At 41.8% G+C, this 19,866-nt stretch overlaps 1 protein-coding gene across 1 annotated transcript; it reads left to right on the top strand.

Annotated features, from left to right (window-relative positions):
• Positions 1 to 6,307: 6,307 nt before the first annotated feature.
• On the top strand, positions 6,308 to 18,285 carry Bloc1s6 (biogenesis of lysosomal organelles complex 1 subunit 6). The gene is made up of 5 exons (XM_028878741.2): positions 6,308 to 6,507; positions 11,410 to 11,551; positions 12,974 to 13,061; positions 15,577 to 15,663; positions 16,024 to 18,285. The coding sequence occupies exons 1-5, from the start codon at positions 6,426 to 6,428 to the stop codon at positions 16,141 to 16,143; spliced, it is 519 nt and encodes a 172-aa protein (XP_028734574.1). The 5' UTR covers positions 6,308 to 6,425; the 3' UTR covers positions 16,144 to 18,285.
• Positions 18,286 to 19,866: the final 1,581 nt, after the last annotated feature.

The following is a 19,866-nucleotide window of genomic DNA, read 5'->3' on the forward strand; positions in this document are numbered from 1 at the left end:
TCTTAGGACAGGCTACACAGAGAAACCCCTTCTCAACAAACAAACAAACAACACACAACAAAAACAACAACAAAAAAGGACACAACCTGATTAAAAATGGGAAAATTTTCTAAACTGACAGGTTGGTAGTAAATGATGCCCATGAAGATGTTCTGATTGGAGGGCTGCAAATTAAAACAATGCACCATACTTGCACATCCATTGCAATGGACACAGTTCAGGGATCTTGGGGCTGGAGAGATGGCTCAGTGGTTACCAGCACTGGCTGCTCTTCCAGAGGACCCAGGTTTGATTCTCAGTACCTGTGTGGCAGCTCACAACTGTCTGTAACTCCAGTTCTAGGGGATCTGATGCCCTCTTCTTGCCTCTGTGGCCACTGCATGCGCATGGTGCTCAGGCACAAATGCAAGCAGAATACCCATATACATACAAAAAAAAAATCTTAAAAAACAACAATGGGATCCATATTCACTGCTGCTTTGGATGCAAAATGCAGCATTATTTTAGAAGAGAGTTTGTCATTTTTATAAAATTGTACATATTATTTTAAGATCCAGAAATCCCACTCCTTTATATTTATGCACTGGATTTGAAAATATATCCACACAAAAACCTGCACATGGACATTAATAGCATATTCTTTCATCATTCAGAACTTGAAAGCAACAAGATCTTTGCTCTTCAGTAGACAAAAAAAATATATATATATACATATACATATATATACATATGGATTTATATATGCACATTCATTAGTTAAATTATTATTAATTAAATCAGCACTAAAATGTGAGTTACCAAGTTGTAAAAAGACTTGATGGAAACCTAAATACATATGCTATGTGGAACCAGACTAATGAGTCTGAAAAGACTATATACTATATCATTCCAATGATATGGCATTCTGAAAAGGCAAGACTATGGAGACTAAATAAAGAGACCAGTGGTTGCCAGACGTGTTCATTAGCTCTTTATTGCTGTGGCAAAATAACTGAGAAAAGCCATGTAAAGAAAGTAGGAAGGGTTTACTTTGGCTCACGTTTTCAGAGGCTTTGGTCTACCATGGTCAATCATGGGTTCAGGAGTTTCAGTCCACCACAGCAGGGAGTGTGTGGTGAGCAGAGCAGCTCACACTGAGAGGGCCAGGCAAATATCATGACAGCCTGCCCTAATAACTCAGTTAAGAACTAGACCTTGGTCCCTGCTTTTTTGAACTGAGCAAGCAGTTTCTGAGGAAGAGCCATGAACAAAGGAGAAGCAATCTCCAACACCCCATAACAGCAAGGACAAGGAGGCCTGTTGACCTGTTGTATGATGTTTTGTTTGTATTCTGGCAAAGGAAGCTTGCCTGGAGATCAGAGGGCAGAGCTAGCTACTAGTTAACCATAGAGGCTAGGCAGTGGTGTCACACACCTTTAATCCTAGCACTTGAGAGGACCATGCCTTTGATCCCAGCACATAGGAGGCTCATGCCTTTAATCCCAGCACTAGGGAGGTGAAGATAGGAATGTAAGGCAAGTGGAGACAGGATCTTGGCACTTCATTCAGTCAGAGGATTTGTAGAGGTAAGTAGTCTTTCTAGTGGCTGCTGCTCTGCTTCTCTGATCTTCCAGCTTTCACCCTCAATATCTGACTCTTGGTTTTTATTGTTAAGACTAATTAGGTCTGAGCTTCATTGGCATAAGCCATAAAGAGCTCAAGATGATAACTAAATAGGGACAAAATCTGGGATTTGTCTAGGCCTGCCCCAAAATGGAAAACTGTAGCCCTGACCAACCCCTGACTAGCCCTGGCTAATTAGAACACACTAGTATGATTGACACTTGCTTGAACCAATCATATCTAAAGTGACCTAACTGTTCTAGTACCTCCCCTTGGTTGTGCTCATGACTTTCTTGGGGTCTTCACCATCTCGCCTTTATGTGGGATGGCAGGCCCTTGCATGCTAGAATAAAAATGCTCTTGCTGATCACATACATGGATGATGGTCTTTTGTGGGAACTTTCCAGGACCCTAGCGACATCTTGCAGTGATAGCCAGAAAACAGACATAGAAAACCTTGCTGCCAGGCCTTTTCCTGTGCTCCTAGTAGTCCGTCTTGGCTCGTGGTTGTAGCTGGAAGTTTTCCTGTGTCCTACCCAGTCTGCAGCCGCTCAGACCCAAGTAAATACACACAGGCTTATATTAATTATATAACTAATTACTGACTAGCTCTTATACTTTAACTACTGACTAGCTCTTACACTTAAACTCAGCCCATTTCTGTTAATTTATATGTCACCATGTGTTCCATGGCTTTACCTGTGTGCCATTACATGCTGCTCCCTGGACAGTGTCTTGGCATCTCCTGACTCAGCCTTCCTCTTTCCAGAATTCTCCTTGTCTGCTTATCCCACCTATAATTCCTGCCTGGCTACTGGCCAATCAGTGTTTTATTAAACCAGTGTACAAAAGCATTATCCCAAAGCACCTGGCCCATGTGGGGATACTGCCTGCATTGAGAGAAGGTCTACTCTCACTCTTTTAGTGAAGATGGTCTGGAAACATTCTCAAAGGCACACCCAGAGGTGCATTTGAGTAACCTAGGTGCTTCTGAATCTGACCAGATTGACATCTCAAATTCATTCTTGATGAGCATCAGGTACACGGGGCAGGTGTGTGTGTGTGTGTGTGTGTGTGTGTGTGTGTGTGTGTGTGTGTGTAGAGTCCTGAGACTATCCAAGGCAGGGGAATTATTATGATAATATGATGGTGCCATGCACATTATATTGATAAACTTCCATGTGCTCACTGAGAAACTGTCTCTAGAAGTGAAGATTATGTTTGTATGACCTTTCCCTCATTTCAGAACCAAGCACATATTTTCCAAGGCCCCTTGTCTGGATTTAGGCTGGCCTGCCTAACTCTGTGATGTCAACACAGAGTAAAAACACCATGTCCTTGAGAACAGCGAGAAGGTAAGCCATTTCCAACAGAGGTTACCATTGTATATCCCATGATATAAAAGTGCCTGCAGTGGGAAAGAGAAGTCAGAAACTCAGCCATGGGAAGCTCATCAGTAGAGAAAAAGTGCATCAGTATCCTCAGCTGACTGCCTCAACTTCTCCAGCTGGTTTCTGATGGTTGTTGTGAGCTCCCAATTTGATGATGTTACTCCTATCTGTGGCTATTTATTCCTTCACTTGGAGGTTTTACTTAAGGAGACACTCTGCCACGCCTGAGACTCAATGGGGAACTTTAGCTGGCTGCCCTAATGGGGCTTCCACAGTGAATTTCTGCTGGATATTTTGAGCTACTGATTTGATTATGTTTAGCTATTTATCCATCCATCATTCCATCTGTCCACCCATCCACTTGCTATTTATTCTTTTACTTTGGCTTCATATATAATTAATAAACATTCTCTCAAAACCCAAAGTTTGGTTATTGTAGATCATTGTCTGGACAATACAGAACACTGTTACACATTTTCGAAACACAGAATATGTAACATCAAGACAAACTCTAATGTAACCTATGGAATATGGTACATAACAATGTTTCTGGTGGACAGAATCTTTTTTTGGTTTACCCTCTAAGGTACCTAGTTTAATTCTAAGAAATATTACATTAAGGTATTTGGAGTGTATACCTTTGGTTTGTAAAAGGAGATGGGAAAACTAAAGGCACTTCAAAAGACATAATGTAACTCAACAAACTGTGTTGTGTTCTTTCAATCAAATTCCAGCATTTTGCTTTTGAGCTCTGTGTCACACGCAGAGGGTCCTTAACAATGAAGTGGCACATTGAACTGCCATCTGTAAGAAAAAAAAGGAAAAGTTTAGCATAAGAGCAAGATGAGTCAGTACAAACTCCTTGTTTATTTAGTTGATTTTGTTACAATGTTAAAATGTTGAAAAATAGTATTAAATTTTTTTTTAACAAGAATTCTCCTTAGAGCAAAACAAATCATAAAGACAGGCAGGATGTAATGGTTTATTTCACCCATTAAATTTAAATTACCAATATTTAAAAATTCATGAAATATACCTAATACTACACCAAGAGATGAAGCAGCTAATGACAACTCACAGGATATGGCTCTATCTTAAGGGTCCCACCACACTGTTGATACATAAAACTCACAACCAAGGATGCCAGGTATTTTATCAGGGGCAATGCCACATGATTCGGATCTTAGAATTAGGGGCTAGGACATCAGTAGTTCACTAATTAGCCAATTTACTTAGGGTTATTTTGGTTCTCTGTGAATAAGAGCTTTTATTTGGCATTCATGAAATGGTTAATGCAAGGAGGAGCCAAGTGCTATATAGCAGGAGGATGCTTGTAGTTGTGAAATGTTATTACTGTAACTTCTGAATCAAAGGGGGAAGTGAGATCATGAATAGCTTCCAAAGTAAAAGCATGCCTGAGTGTGGCGGCTCAAGTCAGTAATCAGAACATTTTCCTGGAGGTCAGAGGCAGAGGATCAGGAGTTCAAGGCCAGCTTTAATTACATAGTGAGTCTGAGGCCAGCCCAGGCTGCATGACACATTACCTCACAAAACAAAACAATAAAAAAATAAAGCTATTATTCCAGAACACCTTGAAAGATGAATAGGCTTTTGAAAACAATATTCTAGTTTGGAGCAGGAGCAAGCACACTACACAGACGAAGGACTGTTTTAGAATACTCAGAGTGCATAAGCTGTTCGAAGGGTGGCACATTGCTTTCCTATTGGTATAACAACATTAATCATTACTGTGTTACAGCTCTGAGGGGACATGCTTCCCCAATGGGAATGTTATAGCTCTAAGAGGAAACACATCCTGCCAATTGGGAGCCTGGGAATACCAGAGTCACACTGCACAACAAACCTCACACAGAGATTTATTGAGAGAGACACAAGAGGGTGGCTGCCTTTGCTCGAGTGAGAAGCAGCAAAAACAGGAGGCAAGGTTCATATAGGATTTCTTGGGGCTTGTGGTGGAGGTTTCCAGGAACTGGCTTAGGAATGGAGGAATTTTGTGGCCTGATCTTGGGATTTTTTTCTTTCTAAAGGGTAGGCCCTGAAAGGGCTAGAAACAGGCAAGTCTTGGGGGCTTACAATTGCTTTATAAATTCTCTAGTTCAGCAACCTCACGGGGAATAAAAATCCAGGTAGTTCACATGGCTGAGTTTCATTGCTTTAGGGAGGAATCGATTTACCTCTTTCAAGAGGTCACCCACCATTCAGACTGAAGACTCCCTTCCTCCGTCTTCAAACTCACCAGTGTTACATCTTTATTTTTAGTCAATCCTTTTTTGATGCCCTCCCTTTCGGTTTTAAAGACTGTTACCTTGGGCTCATGGAGTAATCTTATTTTTTTTTTGAAAAATTATTTATTTTCATTTTATGTGCCTAAGTGTTTTGCCTGCATGTGTATCTGAGTGAAGGTGTATCTGAGTGAAGGTGTCAGAACTCTGGAGCTTGAGTTACAGACTATTATGAGTGGCCATGTAGGTGCTAGGAATTGAACCCAGGTCCTCTAGGAAGAGCGGCCAGTGCTCTTAACCGCGGAGCCATCTTTCTAGCCCTGTAGCCTTCCTATTTTACGGTGGAGTTAACTAGTAATCTTTATTCGTTGCCATGCACCCCAATGTGTTTAGAGGTCTGTGGGATTAGGTTGTGGACATCCTACCTTAGAGGGTAAAGAGGTGCTACTCTTGAATTGAAAAGTGGCTAAAAAGAAACAGTGTGAACATACTGATGAGGGCAATCGGGAGCCAGTGCATTCCTGAGGCGTGACACAATAAATTATTATTGTTGTTTTTAAAGATGGCTTTGGTTACAGCATGGAAAATTGAGCAGGTAAATTGCGGAGCAACATTAGAGGCCACTAGAGGTGAGAGCCTACAAAACGGCGGAGGATCGTTACATTTGCTGCGGGGCTGAGTCAGCCGGCATCTACGTGCGCTCGGTCAGAACTCACGATGCCATCCCACAGGATCTCAGCAGGTGCTTTTGGTAGTTTGGCTGAATTTGTTCAAATGCTGCTCCAACAAAGACAACGTCAGCTGCGAGCAACTGGAAGAGATTCTAAGCAACGCTCGAGCTCACAGGACCGAATAATTTTGTGGTTCACGTTCTTCAGGCTTCTGCGTAAACCGAACACCACACTGAAAAGGTTCACCGGGTTACGGCTACGTCTGGCCCTGGGACCGTTCTTCCGGTTCCCACCGCCCACCCTCCGCGAATCTCAACCCGCATGCGCACGTCCGCGCTGACACGGGGGCGGGCTTTCCTGACTGTCTGGGTAACGAGCGACGCCTTCCGCTTTCGTCACTTCCGTGTGCGCCGCAGCTTTTGGCCGGCTGGGCGCTCGAACCAGTTAGGTTCCTACCTCTGGCACCTGACTTCTTAACCCACGCTCAACTCGCCTTACGCGGCGCTCAGAGCGGGGACATGAGTGTACCTGTGCCACCGCCTCCGGACGGGGTCCTGAGCGGGACCTCCGACAGCATGGAGGCCGGCGAGCCCACGCTGGGTACGGCTGTTTTGGGGGGCGACTGCCCACCTGGGCCGGGACCGAGTGGGTGGTTCTCCAGCACAGGCTGCCCTTTGCTTTGGGCCCCCACGCGCGCGGGGAAACGCACGGTTGGGTGCGGTCGGTATTGAGAATTTGAGTTTGTGTTGTATTTTGACTATGTGTCATAGGGTCAGTGGTTGGGGATGAGTTTGTCTGAAAGACGGTCGATTTTCAGAAAACTGTCCAGTCCTAGTTGCTCATGAAATAGTCTGACTTACTCCGTGGCATTACTTCACCCGTCCCCCGTCCCCATAGTTCCAGGAGAGATTTAAGCATTAATGCTCGAAGACATTCACTGAACGAAAGGGTTGATTTGCTATACAGCCGGATGGACACTGTTCATGTACACCATCGTCTTTGTGAGATTGAGAACATCACCACTCAAAGCATTTTCTGTTCCAGAAATAGGAAACTGCAAATCACTCTCAGCATTTCCAGGCCATGCTTTTCTTTAATAATGTGCCCTCTTCATGGCTTGTTCAGTTGTGTCTTGGGCCACTCTTAGGTTTTTTTGCACAGAACTCAAGAGTAGCATGCATATGAATAAAAGCAGATGTCAGAAAGAGGGTGAGAGATGGAGATAGGTGCTGCAGATTGATCTCGGGGCTTCGTGCTAAGCAAGTACTCTGCTGCAGAGCTAGATCTCTGGCCTCAGATGTCTGATCTTCTGTCAGTGGTGTGAGGTTACTCTCCCATGAAACTTTGAAATTGTGTTCAACTCATCTATTGACTCTCCTTTGTTTACTGCAGAGGATTCTACAGTACTACTTCTGTCTTTTTTATGTTTGCGCCTTAGAGTCAACAGTTCTAAAGCTAGTACACCTGTAGTCTCTTATTCTTCCAACGTTGTCTGTTCTGTTGTTACAGTGCTGCTACAAAAAAGCTCCAGCCATGTCATTCGCTTGCTTAGAATCCTTAAATGGCTTCTTACCACTTACTAAGTTTAGACCTATAAAATTGATACTCAGGGGTCCTTACAGGCTGGCTGCATGGTATATATTAATAGTTTACCGTTGCAGTTCTGGGTATGCCCATGTTCCAGACACATTTTATTCCCACCGTTCCTCCTTTTATTTCCCTAACAATGTTACATCCTTTACACTCATATCATAGATTTGTATCCACTTGGAAGTGTGGTAGCAGTGAAAGTTGGTGCCATCTTTTAGGAGGGTTTTCTCAATGTCAAAGATTGCACAGATGTTTGGCCCCCAACTGTTTTCTAAGAATTTATTTCATAGAAATGTGCATAGATTAGCTAGGAATATCACTGCAGCTTCCTAGCAGCTAGAAGATCACAAGCATTTTCACTGTTTGAAATAGCAAGAGGTGAAAATAATGTAATTTATCCACAGGGGACTGGGTCAGTTACTACAGAATTTTGTTCTGCTGAGAGGAACTGAGTAGATCCATATACATTGCTGTAGAAATATCTCTTAAGAGGTATTTAGGAAGCTGGGCAGAGGTGGTACACACCTTTAATCCCAGTACTCGGGAGGCAAAGGCAGAAGTTCGAGGCCAGCCTGGGCTACAGAGTGAGTTCCAGGAAAGGTGCAAAGCTACACAGAGAAACCCTGTCTCTGAAAAACAAAAACAAAAACAAAACAAAACAACAACAACAAAAAAGAGGTATTTAAGAGAAAAGTTACCACATGTGGTGGCACATGCCAACACTTGGGAAGCTGAAGCAGGAGGATCAAGGCCAGCCTGGGCTGTGTGGCAAGACGTTGTCTTAAAACAAAGCAAACAAGTAGACCTTGAGCACAGTATGTTTTGTTTATAATAAACACACTGTGTGCATGGCTGGGTGAAGACAGTTTCTGGATGTCTTTGAGAAAACTGCAGAGTGACTTTGTTGGAGTTATGCCACAAGAAGGACTGTTTTCACTTTTTAAGTTGTGCCCTTCCCTGCAAGTTTTCACAATGGTAAACACAGAGAACAAATGGAACAGTAAAGAAATGAAGGCATTCAATGTCCTCAACACCAGACTTCTTTAGAATCATCTCAGATTCCTCAACAGCTTTGGTAATGGCTTTGCATACTCCCCTGTATTGAGCACTACCAGGGAGGAGGATTTACCTGTTTATTGTTATGACTAAAATTAATACTCCTCGCTATTTCATTTTTGTTTTGGAGTATTTCAGTTTCCACTTAGCTCTTTCCCATTTGAATTCTGCCTTGCAACTTTAAGAATTCCAGTTGTTTGTGTTTTCAGGGTTAAAGTTAAAACTGTACAATTTTATCTTGATTTTCTTAAAGATTGAGTATGACAGCTTGTTTTCATCAGCCTTTTCTAAATTTAAATCTGTGGTAAAAAGCATGCTGAGAACTGTGCAATAAATGTGTTGTAAAACACACTCTAGAAAGTGATCTAATTTGATTTTTAAAAGAGGTTTATTTTCATTTTATGTATGTGTTTTGCCTACATGTGTGTATATGCACTGTGAGCTAGCCTGGTGACCTTGGAAGCCAGAAGAGGACATTAGATCCTTTGAAACTGGAATTGATAGCTGGTTGTGACCTGCCATGTGGTTGTTGGGAACAAAACCTGGATTCTTTTAAGAGTATCCAGTGCTCCTAACCACTGAACCATCTCTCCAATCCCATCTTAATTTGATGTTATTGGTTATTACTAGACTGTAAGTGATGACAGATATTTTAGAGCTTAATGTTAATTACGGAATGCTTTTGGGATACAATTTTAGTGAAGTGAACATTTTACCTTTTTCTCATTCAAAACCAGTGATTGTAAAAACCTTATAAACATTCATTGACCCCACTTTGAAACATTTCTGTACTTTACTCCTGGGAATAGTAATTGATTATCTTAGACATTTGAATGCCTAGAAAAGGATGAGACATCATTCCTGTGTCTAGATTAGCCCATGACACAATTAGAATACACTATTTCCTGTAGCAAATTAAGGCACTGAATTTTTTTTCCTCCTTGAATTGAGTGATGACACATCACTGAACTTGTGTCAATAGGCCCAGGTCCTGGGTCCCCATTTCCCAGCTGACTTTCCTAGCTTTGGCCCCAGTTCAAAGAAAGTGCTGAGTCTTAATTAATAAATGACAAAACAACCCCTTTTACATGTAAATATATTATGCAAAAAATGGCCTGCATTTTTTTCTTTTGTGTTCAAAACTGATTTTTGGATATAGCATTTTTGTTTATATAATATAGTTGGAAATTTCTCCAGTTCTCTCTTGCTTGACTCGTTGGACATTTTAACACTGGCGACTTCTGACCACAGCCTCTTAATTGTGTTTTCCATCTCAGTTATTACTGCAGTGTGCTTCTTACAGAGGTTCTTATTTCCCTGAACAGCTGTCTGGGCCAAGCTGGAAGTCTGGGCCAGGTCTCTGTGTGTCCTGCAGATGTTCTATTTCCTCCTTCTGTTTGTTCACTGTAGCTAGTAAAGAGGTATTTTCTAGTTCTAACATTTGTAGGTGATCTTCCATCTTCTGTGCATGTTCTTTTTCTTTATGTAACTGCTTCAACTCGACATCTCTTGTTTTCAGACATATTTTAAGTTCCTGTGTCTCTGTAACTTGTCTGATGTGTTGTTCTTCTCATCTCTTTTTTTACTCTCAGTTCCTCCACAATAAATAAAATGCTGATTGGCCAGTAGCCAGGCAAGAAGTATAGGTGGGATAAACAGACAAGGAGAACTCTGGGAAGAGGCAGGCTGAGTCAGGAGTCACTGGCCAGACACAGAGAAGGCAAGATGACAAGGCAGAACTGAGAAAAGGTATCAAGCCATGTGGCTAAACATAAATAAGAATTACGGGTTAATTTAAGTGTAAGAAGTAGTCAGTAATAAACCTGATCTAATGGCCATACAGTTCATAATAATATAAACCACTGAGTTTATTGGGGTCTGAGTAGCTGCCGACTGGGTGGGACACAGAAAAACTTCCAGCTACAATATAATTTCTTTAATTATTTTTATTCTGTTTGATTGTGAGCCTAGCCTTTAATGGCTGAGCCATCTTGCCAGTCCTCCCTGTAAATTTTGATTTTCTTCATTATTATTTCTGTGCGTGTGTGTGTGTGTGTGTGTGTGTGTGTGTGTGTGTGTGTGTGAGAGAGAGAGAGAGAGAGAGAGAGAGAGAGAGAGAGAGAGAGAGAGAGAGTGTGTGTGTGAGAGAGAGAGGGAGAGGGAGAGGGAGAGGGAAAGGGAAAGGGAGAGGGAGAGGGAGAGAGTCCATTGTGTCCCTGTGAAAGTCGGAGAACAGTTGTCAGGAGGCTTCTCTCCTGCTGTGGGATTCAGGGATGGACGTCAGGTGGTTGGACTTGAGTAGCATGCACTTTGACCCACTGAGCTGCCTCGCCAACGTCTGTTTAGTTAATTTCTGCATGCTTTTCAAAGCATTGATGTATTCAAGAATTCATTAATTCAGTAATTGTTAATTCATCCTTCAGTTTGAATCCTTGGGAAACATAACATAAATTTTACATAAACCTGTAAAATTTGAAATTTAAGTATGCTAATATCTGTTTACTCTAGACTTTGTTCTATACTTAAGTCTGAAAATTATTTTTTTTCCAGTGTTGGTGATACACCGCTTAGGAGAGAGTTCTAGGCCAGCATGGACTACACAGGGAAATCTTGTTTCAAAATAAGAAAAACTCAAAACAACACAAAAACCTTTTTTGCCATGTTTTTAGTGAAAGCTCAGAAGGGTACACATTTAGAAGAAACGACTGCCGTAGTTAGGAGAGGGTGTGCTCAGAGTGCAAACTCTCTCTGTTCGTTCCTTGTGGGCTCTTTCCCTCCTCCATGGCTGTGCTCCCCCAGCCTCCTTACAGCGCAGAGCATCAGCGCTTCCTAAATTTGGTTTTCTCTTGAGCACAGGTTTAAGTGACGCTTCTCCAGATGAGGGACTGATAGAGGACTTCGCTGTAGAGGACAAGGCTGTGGAGCAGCTGGTGGGAGGCCTGCTGTCCCACTACTTACCAGATCTGCAGAGGTCGAAGCAAGCCCTCCAGGAACTCACGTAAGCCGATAGGAAACCAGCTGTGCCTGGGTGCCCTCTGTGTAGTCAGAAGTCACTTGGTAGTAGCATATAGTATGACAGTGTTGTCTTTTAACATTGAATCGTTGAGCATTTCTGTGTTTTGTAAATGGGACCCATGGAGTAACTCATAATCTAAATGTCAAAAGTGAAATGAGTACTCCTAGAGAGTCTAGTTTCTTTATAGGAAAATTTGAGAATGAATGGTCCTTGTGTGAGTTTGAATAATTTGTGTCTTTGAATGAATTGATCTACTCCATCTAAAGTGATCTGATGTGTGTTCAGACTTGTTGGAGTTTATTGTCCTTTTAATGCCATAACAGCAGCGATGATCATCTCTGTCATGAATGATATTTGTAATTTACGTCCTTTTTGTCTTCTTTGATCTGACTGATGGCTTTTGTTGATGCTGAAGCTTTGGTTTTCATTGCTTATTCCGCCTCACTCCGTGGTTTTCCAGTGGTGACCTCCTGCCTTTTGCTGTCCTGTTTTTGGCAAGTTGTTGGGTATTTTGTTCTCCACTCTGTATTTCCTCTGCTGTGATCCCTAGTCTGACATGAAAGGACAGATTAGTGACCTATTGGGACCCAGACCCAGGCCTGATGGTGAACGATATGATTGCCCTTCAGTCTCATTGCTGATTCACCTTCACTGCTCTTCATTTTGCAACAGATCACATTATATTTTCGTTTAAAATGTTCATTTAGGTGGCCCTTCTCTGGCTCTGAACCCTGTGATCATATTTGGTCAGGAGAGGAGTAGGAAGGAAGTTAGCTTCCCTCCCTCATAGGATTGGAATCCAAATGTTAACGAACCCTTAAGGTTGTCTGGTCCGACCTTCTCCTTGTGTAGTGAGAGTTAGGGCAAGAGCAGTAACAGGACCTTCCAAGGCCACACAGCTGTGAGGGGAAGGCCACGGATGCTTCCTAGTCCCGGGCTGACTCCAACAAGCTGATCATTTACCCCTGAGGAAGTTCTATCCTTCAGCCCTGCATCTTTGCCAAATCAAGAAACTCTTTGTTTCTAATTTACTTTTTGAGAATGCTCCAATTTTTAGGATGCAGAGAGAATTGAGTTTCATGAGTAAAATGCTATAAAAGAGAACTTTTGTGGGGAGAATGCAGAATGTTGTTAAAACAGTAAAATACTTTTCAATAACCTGGTTATTTTTGTTATTAAAGTCTGAAATTGTGGCAAAAGTAAAGCATACACTTAGTTGTCAGAATATGTCTTTGCAATATGATATTGGGAAAGACTATTCTAAGGCAAGAATGTCTTAGAGAGGCTCTGTATTGCTAGCTGGGTTTCCAACTTTGCTTATTAGCTAGAATGAATGTGATTCCTTGTAATGAACCAATACTTAGAAAATGTAAAATTTGCTTTGGCCGTGTGCTTTTGTTTCAGACAGAACCAAGTTGTGTTACTAGATACACTGGAACAAGAGATTTCAAAATTCAAAGAATGCCACTCCATGTTGGACATCAATGCTTTGGTAAGTACAGTTTTGCTTATGCAACTTAACAAGATCTTATTTTAGAAAAGCTTTGTACCTCTGCATTTTGATGATCTTATGTAGCAGGAATCTTAAAAGTTCTTATTAATAAAATCAAACCCGAGGCAAGTTATTGGGGTCCATGCTGGTAGATCAGAGAGACAGAACGAGCCACAGCTAATCTCACCTGGTCAACTTCTCAGCTGGTCTTGTTTCCTCAGACTTGAAGCTTCTGTATCCTCATCCCAATGGCTCTCAGCTGAACTGCTGCTGGAAAGCCTGAATGCTTAACCAGCCACATGCTTAACCAGCCAAATCCTGAACCAGCCAAATGCGCTAGTTCTGGTCCTCACGCTTATATATCTTCCTGTTTTCTACCACCACTCCCTTGGATTAAAGGCTGGCTTTCTGGGATTAAAGGCGTGTCACCATGCTTGGCTATTTCCAATGTGCCTTGAACTCACAGAGATCCAGAGGATTTCTATCTCTGGATGCTAGATTAAAGCATGAGTGCCACCATTTTCTAGCTTTTATCTAGTGACTGTCTGTTCTCTGACCCCAGATAAATTTATTAGAATACACAATACCACCACAATCTTATCCTCTAACTTTTATGTGTAGAACTTGTCATTTTTCACAGAGACTCTTGGTTGCTTTATTAGAATTCCCATGGTTGCTGTCTTTCACATGCTGAACATGTGTTAGGAAATTCAGCTTACTTGTATTGTGGAGAAGATTTCATGAAATGATGACATAAAAGGAAAACAAAAAGTAAGGGACATTTGAGGCACTGTGTTTACCATTAAGGAAAGGGTAGTTCTTTTTGAAGGGTCAGTTATATGGTTTCTTAATTAATATTTAATTGTTAGTATTTCTAATGCCATGGCAAGATGGACACATTGAAGATGAGTAGTTGGATAGTTGAATTTCACAAGAAGCTCTTAGGGGAACATACCCTCATTAAGAAAAGAGACTTAGCATAGGCAAGGTCCTATTGCTTAGCATAGGCAAGGTCCTGTTGCTTAGCATAGGCAAGGTCCTGTTGCTTAGCATAGGCAGGGTCCTGTTGCTTAGCATAGGCAGGGTCCTGTTGCTTAGCATAGGCAGGGTCCTGTTGCTTAGCATAGGCAAGGTTGTGTTGCTCTTTTTCCTTCCTGGACATTAGGAACCGCTTGCTGGCATGACTTTGCAAGGGGTCCTACACACTCAGAAGTGGATTTTGTATGACAAATGTGGGTCAGACTATTTCCCTTACATAGCAACCAGTGTTCTCCAGCATTGATTGACAGGCTTGGTGCAGAGTGCAGTCTTCTCAGCAGCTGACTGACTGCTTCTGGAGGAAGTGAGCATGGCCACACTCACTCACTTGTTTTTTCCTAGGCATTGATGTTTCGATTGGATGGGTATTTTTTGAATGAGTGAAAGTTAAATAAATGAACAAAATTCTGATTCTGTTGCATCAACCTGGAAGGACAGAACTGAGGTTGTTTTTTTTTTTATTTTTTTTTTTTTTTACTTATTTCTTCCCTTTGCCCAAGAGTGGTTTTAATTCTCATGTAGGAATTGGAAACAGGAATGCCTTAAAAGCTCACAGACATAAACGGTCTCTAAGCTGACTTTACCAGCAGCTATGTGAGAGGTAGCTCCTTCCTCCCTCTCTACAGGCCTGTTTCTCATTCCTCTCTCTCTCTGTTTCTGAGAATAAGGTTCCCTTTCCATTCTTTCCCACCTGTCTGGGCCTCCATCACCTTCAGCTCCTCCCAACAGGATCATTTTGACGGCAGGCTGTGGTGCAGAGTCTGCACTTTAACGCTGGGAGAGCAGTGGTGTCCGTTAGTGGCTGTGTGGTCATTCTGACTTCAAAAACCCAAGAAACAGGACTGTGTTTGTTGCCCACGCTTTCAGAATCTGTGCCCTGGCTGATATTTTTCTGACAGGAAGACACATCACTAACTGCCTGTGTGCTGGCTTGTGGCATTTTCCTGACAGGAAGACACATCACTAACTGTCTTGTGTTCTGCCTTGTTATCTCAAAAAGGCAGTAGTGACTGTCTTAATTTTTTGGGTTATGTGGGTTGTTTTTGAAGGAAAATGTTGTTTATACTCTACTTAATGTCAGTGTCTGTTTTATGTTTAGCAACCTTTGTGAGAGAGAGAGAGAGAGAATGTGTGTGTGTGTGTGTGTGTGTGTGTGTGTGTGTGTGTGTGTGTGTGTCACCCTGGCTGGCCTGAAACTTACTATACAGACCAATGTGGCATCAGATTCACACAGATCTAATGGTCTCTGCCTCCTGAGTGCCAGGATCAAGGAGTACACTGTTATACCCATCTTTAATAGGTATTTTTTTGTCAGCTGAATTGAATAAAGTGTTTTCAAAATCCTGCTAATGGTCAAATGAAATCTGCATCATAGAACTTAAAACCTGGACAAGACTGAGGTTCTAAAATTGACTAGTTCAGGAAGGATGAACTATAGTTTAGGTGTTGACATTCTATTTTGTCTGACTCTGTTGAGTTCACGGAAGCAAAGCACTATCACGCCAAGCTGGTGAATATCAGGAAGGAGATGCTGATGCTCCATGAGAAGACGTCGAAGTTAAAAGTGAGTGGAAAGCCCATGTGCTCTTTGAAAGTGGAGTTCTGTTTTCTTCGGTAGTCATCTTGTGACTTTATACTTCGTGCGCAGTGAGGTACTAACTCATGCTGCATTGTTTCCCTTTAAAAATGAAGTCTCTTGACTCCTTCACCAGTGCATGTGAAGTTGCAGTTCACATTTAAGTGAGCTTGGAGTCAAGTTTTTGTTGTTGTTGTTTGAAATTAAGAGGACCTTAAATTACTCCAGATAAATTTAAAAGTTAAGCATGGAATTTACTAATGTGTGTTGATTAACTCAAGTCAAACATTGTTATTTTTAAGTTCTGCCATGACTAACCCTTGGTCCACCCCTCCCCCATCTCTACAGAAGAGAGCACTTAAGCTGCAGCAGAAGAGGCAGAAAGAAGAGCTGGAAAGGGAGCAGCAGAGGGAAAAGGAATTTGAAAGGGAAAAGCAGCTGACAGCCAAGCCAGCCAAGAGGACATGAGAAGCCGAGTGCGGTGTCTGCTGCCTGTCCTACCTCTGGCTCTCCAGTGCTGGGCACCGAGAGGACGCGGATGGAACCTTCTGCCAGGGCATGTTTGAAATCCTTGCCAGGGTTGCTGTGTCTCTGTGACTTCATTTCTCTTCACTCAAGAAGCCTTGTTTTTGATATTTACCTTTTCAACTTTTGCTTAATTTTAACATTATTTTGATTGTAAATCATTTGTAAACTGAAAAACACTTTGGTTATTACAAGAGTCTGGATACTAGTTCAAAATGAGTACAAGTGTTTGAGCTTCTTGAGAATCGATTTTAAAGTTTCAGTTTCTCTTCTTATGATGACAGGCCGTTCCTGCGCTGTGACACTGATTTTGGGCAATTGCTTTTCATTGCTTAAAGAGAAAGTCCAGTTGTCTAATCACAAGTCTCCCAGGAAGAAAACCACCAAGCCTTTGTGAAGAACACAGGAAGTGTGTGTACACTGGAAATACCAGCACCTTAGATATGGGATAGGGGAGGGGATGCCAGACAGATTCTTCCAGCCATTCTCTGTTTTTCAGTGTTGGTGCTTATGTAGATACTGGGTTCTAAGCAGGATTCCGTCCATTCCTAAAGCTGTGCAGTGGTGGTGGACCTGCCAGATGCTCTGATGCGCATGTCTGTGCTTTTTGTTTTTTTTCTCAGATGGGGTCTCTACAAAAGCCCTGGCTGTCCTGGACTCACTCTGTAGACCAGGCTGGCATCAGACTCACAGACATCCACTTGCCTTTTATTCCCAAGTGCTGGGATTAAAGGCGTGTGCCACCATGTCTGGCTCAGCGCTTTTTAAAGTAGATCAAAATCTGCTGTTACTCACGTCTTGTGTAATTACAGGGTGGGTGGAATGTTGATAAGTAGTATACAGGAGAGGTAGCAGAGTACCTTTAGTTATAGTCTCGATGTTATATGTGGGAACTTACTCTGTAGGGCAAATGAAGTTTCATTGTTAGACATCAATAGTATGCTTTCCCATTTTAGTGTTTCATACACAGCTGGGTTCTAACCCTACTGTGTGTGAGCTGGGCTCTACCCCTACTGTATGTGAGCTGGGTTCTAACCCTACTGTGTGTGAGCTGAGCTCTACCCCTACTGTATGTGAGCTGAGCTCTAACCCTACTGTGTGTGAGCAGCGCAGAACTACAAAGGTGTCTGAGTAGAATGTGCGTCTTTATTCTCCATGTTACACCTTTAGTAAGCTGGAATCACTACCTCTGATCACATACTGGGCAAACGATAAAGAGATCATTAAAGATGAATGATGCTAAAAACAGTTTAAAGGCTTAACTACTTCTTTGAAAGACCTTTTCCTTCCTTAAGGAATGAATTGTGGTTGGATAAGTCACTGCTCTCGACCTTCTGTTTAAGAATACAAAGTGTCTGTTTGAAAGGCTGTTACCTTTAGTCACTTGCTGTCACTCCCAGAGCAGAGGTCACTGGGACTTGCAGGGCAATGTCATTCAATTACAGAATATCCTGTTGTAATAAGATACCTGACATCTGACAAAGGCTGTAGGTTGTTTTTCATGGTGATTTTAGACTGATGGTGCTGGTTGTTTAAAATGCTGTCCCTGGGCACTTCCCTCAGTCTGTTGAAGTGAATCTGTTCTGTATTTGATTTGCTTAAAGTTTCGCCCAGTGATTCTGGTGTGCCTTACAGGATGAGATGATCCCAGGTCTAGTCGCTACTGGCAAGGTTCCCCACACTAAGGCACGTCTCCTTTTCACCTGGGAGCTTGAGAAAATACCGACATCCTCAGCTCTTACTAGTTCTGACGTGGAGCCCATAGAAGTTTCAGAGTGCTAACGACAATTCTGATGCAAGGAAATGGCGGTGTAGGTGGTTCAGTGACTTACATGAATAAGCAGTGGAATAGTTTCAAAGCTACCCAGTAAACTGTGGAATTAATCTTAAGGAATAAGTTATTCACTATTGCTTTTGATATAGAGTCAGATTTAAAACTGAACCTTAGCTGGTGGGAAATTGAAAGAGTCCTGGTTAATTAATTGAACTTTTTGACCTGTATTAAAATAAATCGTGTTTGAGTGAATGGCAAGGCACACGTGTCTTCAGAATTATATTAAGTTTTAAAGACTTTTTAAAATACCAGAAAGATGGGCTGGAGAGATGGCTCATCAGTGAAGAGCACTGACTGCTGTTACAAAGGACCCAAGTTCTCTTTGCAGCACCTACATGGCAATCCACAACCATCTGTAACTCTAGTTCCAGGGGATCCAGTGCCCTCATCTAGGTGGTGCCAGCACCAGACACACATGTGGTACACTTACTCACATGTAGGCAAAACACTCACCTGCATTATATAGAAACAGATAAATCTACAAAAAGAAATACATTATTATCCACTATTTTAAGGTCAGTGGTTAATGAAAAATATGATAGGTGATCAAACTCTAAAACTTTAGTTGTATTTCAGTAACATGGAGATATAATAATCAAACATGTAACCTTTTTATAATAGTCTTGCTGTGTTTTTCAACAAATAGAAATTGACTGGAAAAACATTGCCCTTGTTTTGAAACAAGATCAGATATGCACAGAGCTGAAACATTAGGTGTTCTTTTCATACTGACTTTGCCATGAGTGTTGTGTAAATATGCAGACATTGAATGTGATGTAGATGTGTCCACAGTGAGTTTTGTTGTGGATTCAGTTTATCAGTACCAACTGTGACCTTTGTCTGATTTTGGTCTTATAAATGAAGACTACTTTTTATGCACCTAATAAAAACATCAGAATCGCCGGGCGGTCGCACCCTTAATCCAGCACTCGGAGCAGAGCAGCGGATCTCTGTGATTCAGCACCTTCTCCAAAGCAGTTCAGGAAAGCGCAAAGCTACACAGAAACCTGTCTCGAAAAAAAAAAAAAAAAAAAAAAAAAAAAAAAAAAAAAAAAAACATCAGAATCATGCGGTAATATTTATCAAGCACTATTCTGTACATAGCAGTATATATTTCTCTTTATGTACATTTGTAGGCGGTCTTTTCTTTCCGTCTGCCAGTTCCCATGATAGCTCAGGCTTGTTACCTCATTTTCTACACATGCTGTTTCCTCTGCATCTGCTGGCATCTCCTTTGACTCTGCCCTTCTTCATCCCAGCATCTTTAGTTTGGTTGTCCCACCTGTACTTCCTGCCTGGCTACTGACCAGTCGGCGTTTTATTAAACCAATTTGAGTGACAAATCTTTATAGTGTACAAAAGGGTTATTCCACAGCATTTCCCCCTTTTTGTCTAAATAAAAAAGGTAGACTTGTGAAAATGTGTTGCTCTCATGGTTAAAAAAAGCAGATTGGTTGATAGCTAGGCAGGGTTTTGGGCACAGAGAGAATGCTGGAAAGAAGAATGGCAGAGAAGACTCAAGAGAGAAGCAAGATAGACATGCTGTTCTGAGAAAAGGTACCAGGGCATGTGGCAAAACAGATAACAAATATGGACTGATTTAAATGAAAGAGCTAGTAACAAGCTCGAGCTATTGGCTGAACATTTATAATTAATATTAAGTCTCTGTGTGGTTGCTTGTGGGACAAAAACTTCCACCCATAAATGGCACCCAATGTTTGGCAACTACATCCACATAAAACCTGAGAGAGCTTCGGAAAGGGTTCTAGACACCTAGAAATGGAGCTAAGAGCAGCTTCCTAGCCTCATGTCTCATGCCAACCACGATACAG

The sequence above is a fragment of the Peromyscus leucopus genome, chromosome 4 (genome assembly GCF_004664715.2).
Source record: "Peromyscus leucopus breed LL Stock chromosome 4, UCI_PerLeu_2.1, whole genome shotgun sequence".
Lineage (NCBI taxonomy): Eukaryota > Metazoa > Chordata > Mammalia > Rodentia > Cricetidae > Peromyscus > Peromyscus leucopus.

Bases quoted from the DNA above. Each gene is read 5' to 3' on its own strand.
- Bloc1s6 (XM_028878741.2), top strand. From the start codon at position 6,426: ATGAGTGTACCTGTGCCACCGCCTCCGGACGGGGTCCTGAGCGGGACC. The intron at 11,552-12,973 runs GTAAGCCGATAG...CTTTTGTTTCAG, and splicing joins CAAGCCCTCCAGGAACTCAC to ACAGAACCAAGTTGTGTTAC. The intron at 13,062-15,576 runs GTAAGTACAGTT...GACTCTGTTGAG, and splicing joins TGTTGGACATCAATGCTTTG to TTCACGGAAGCAAAGCACTA.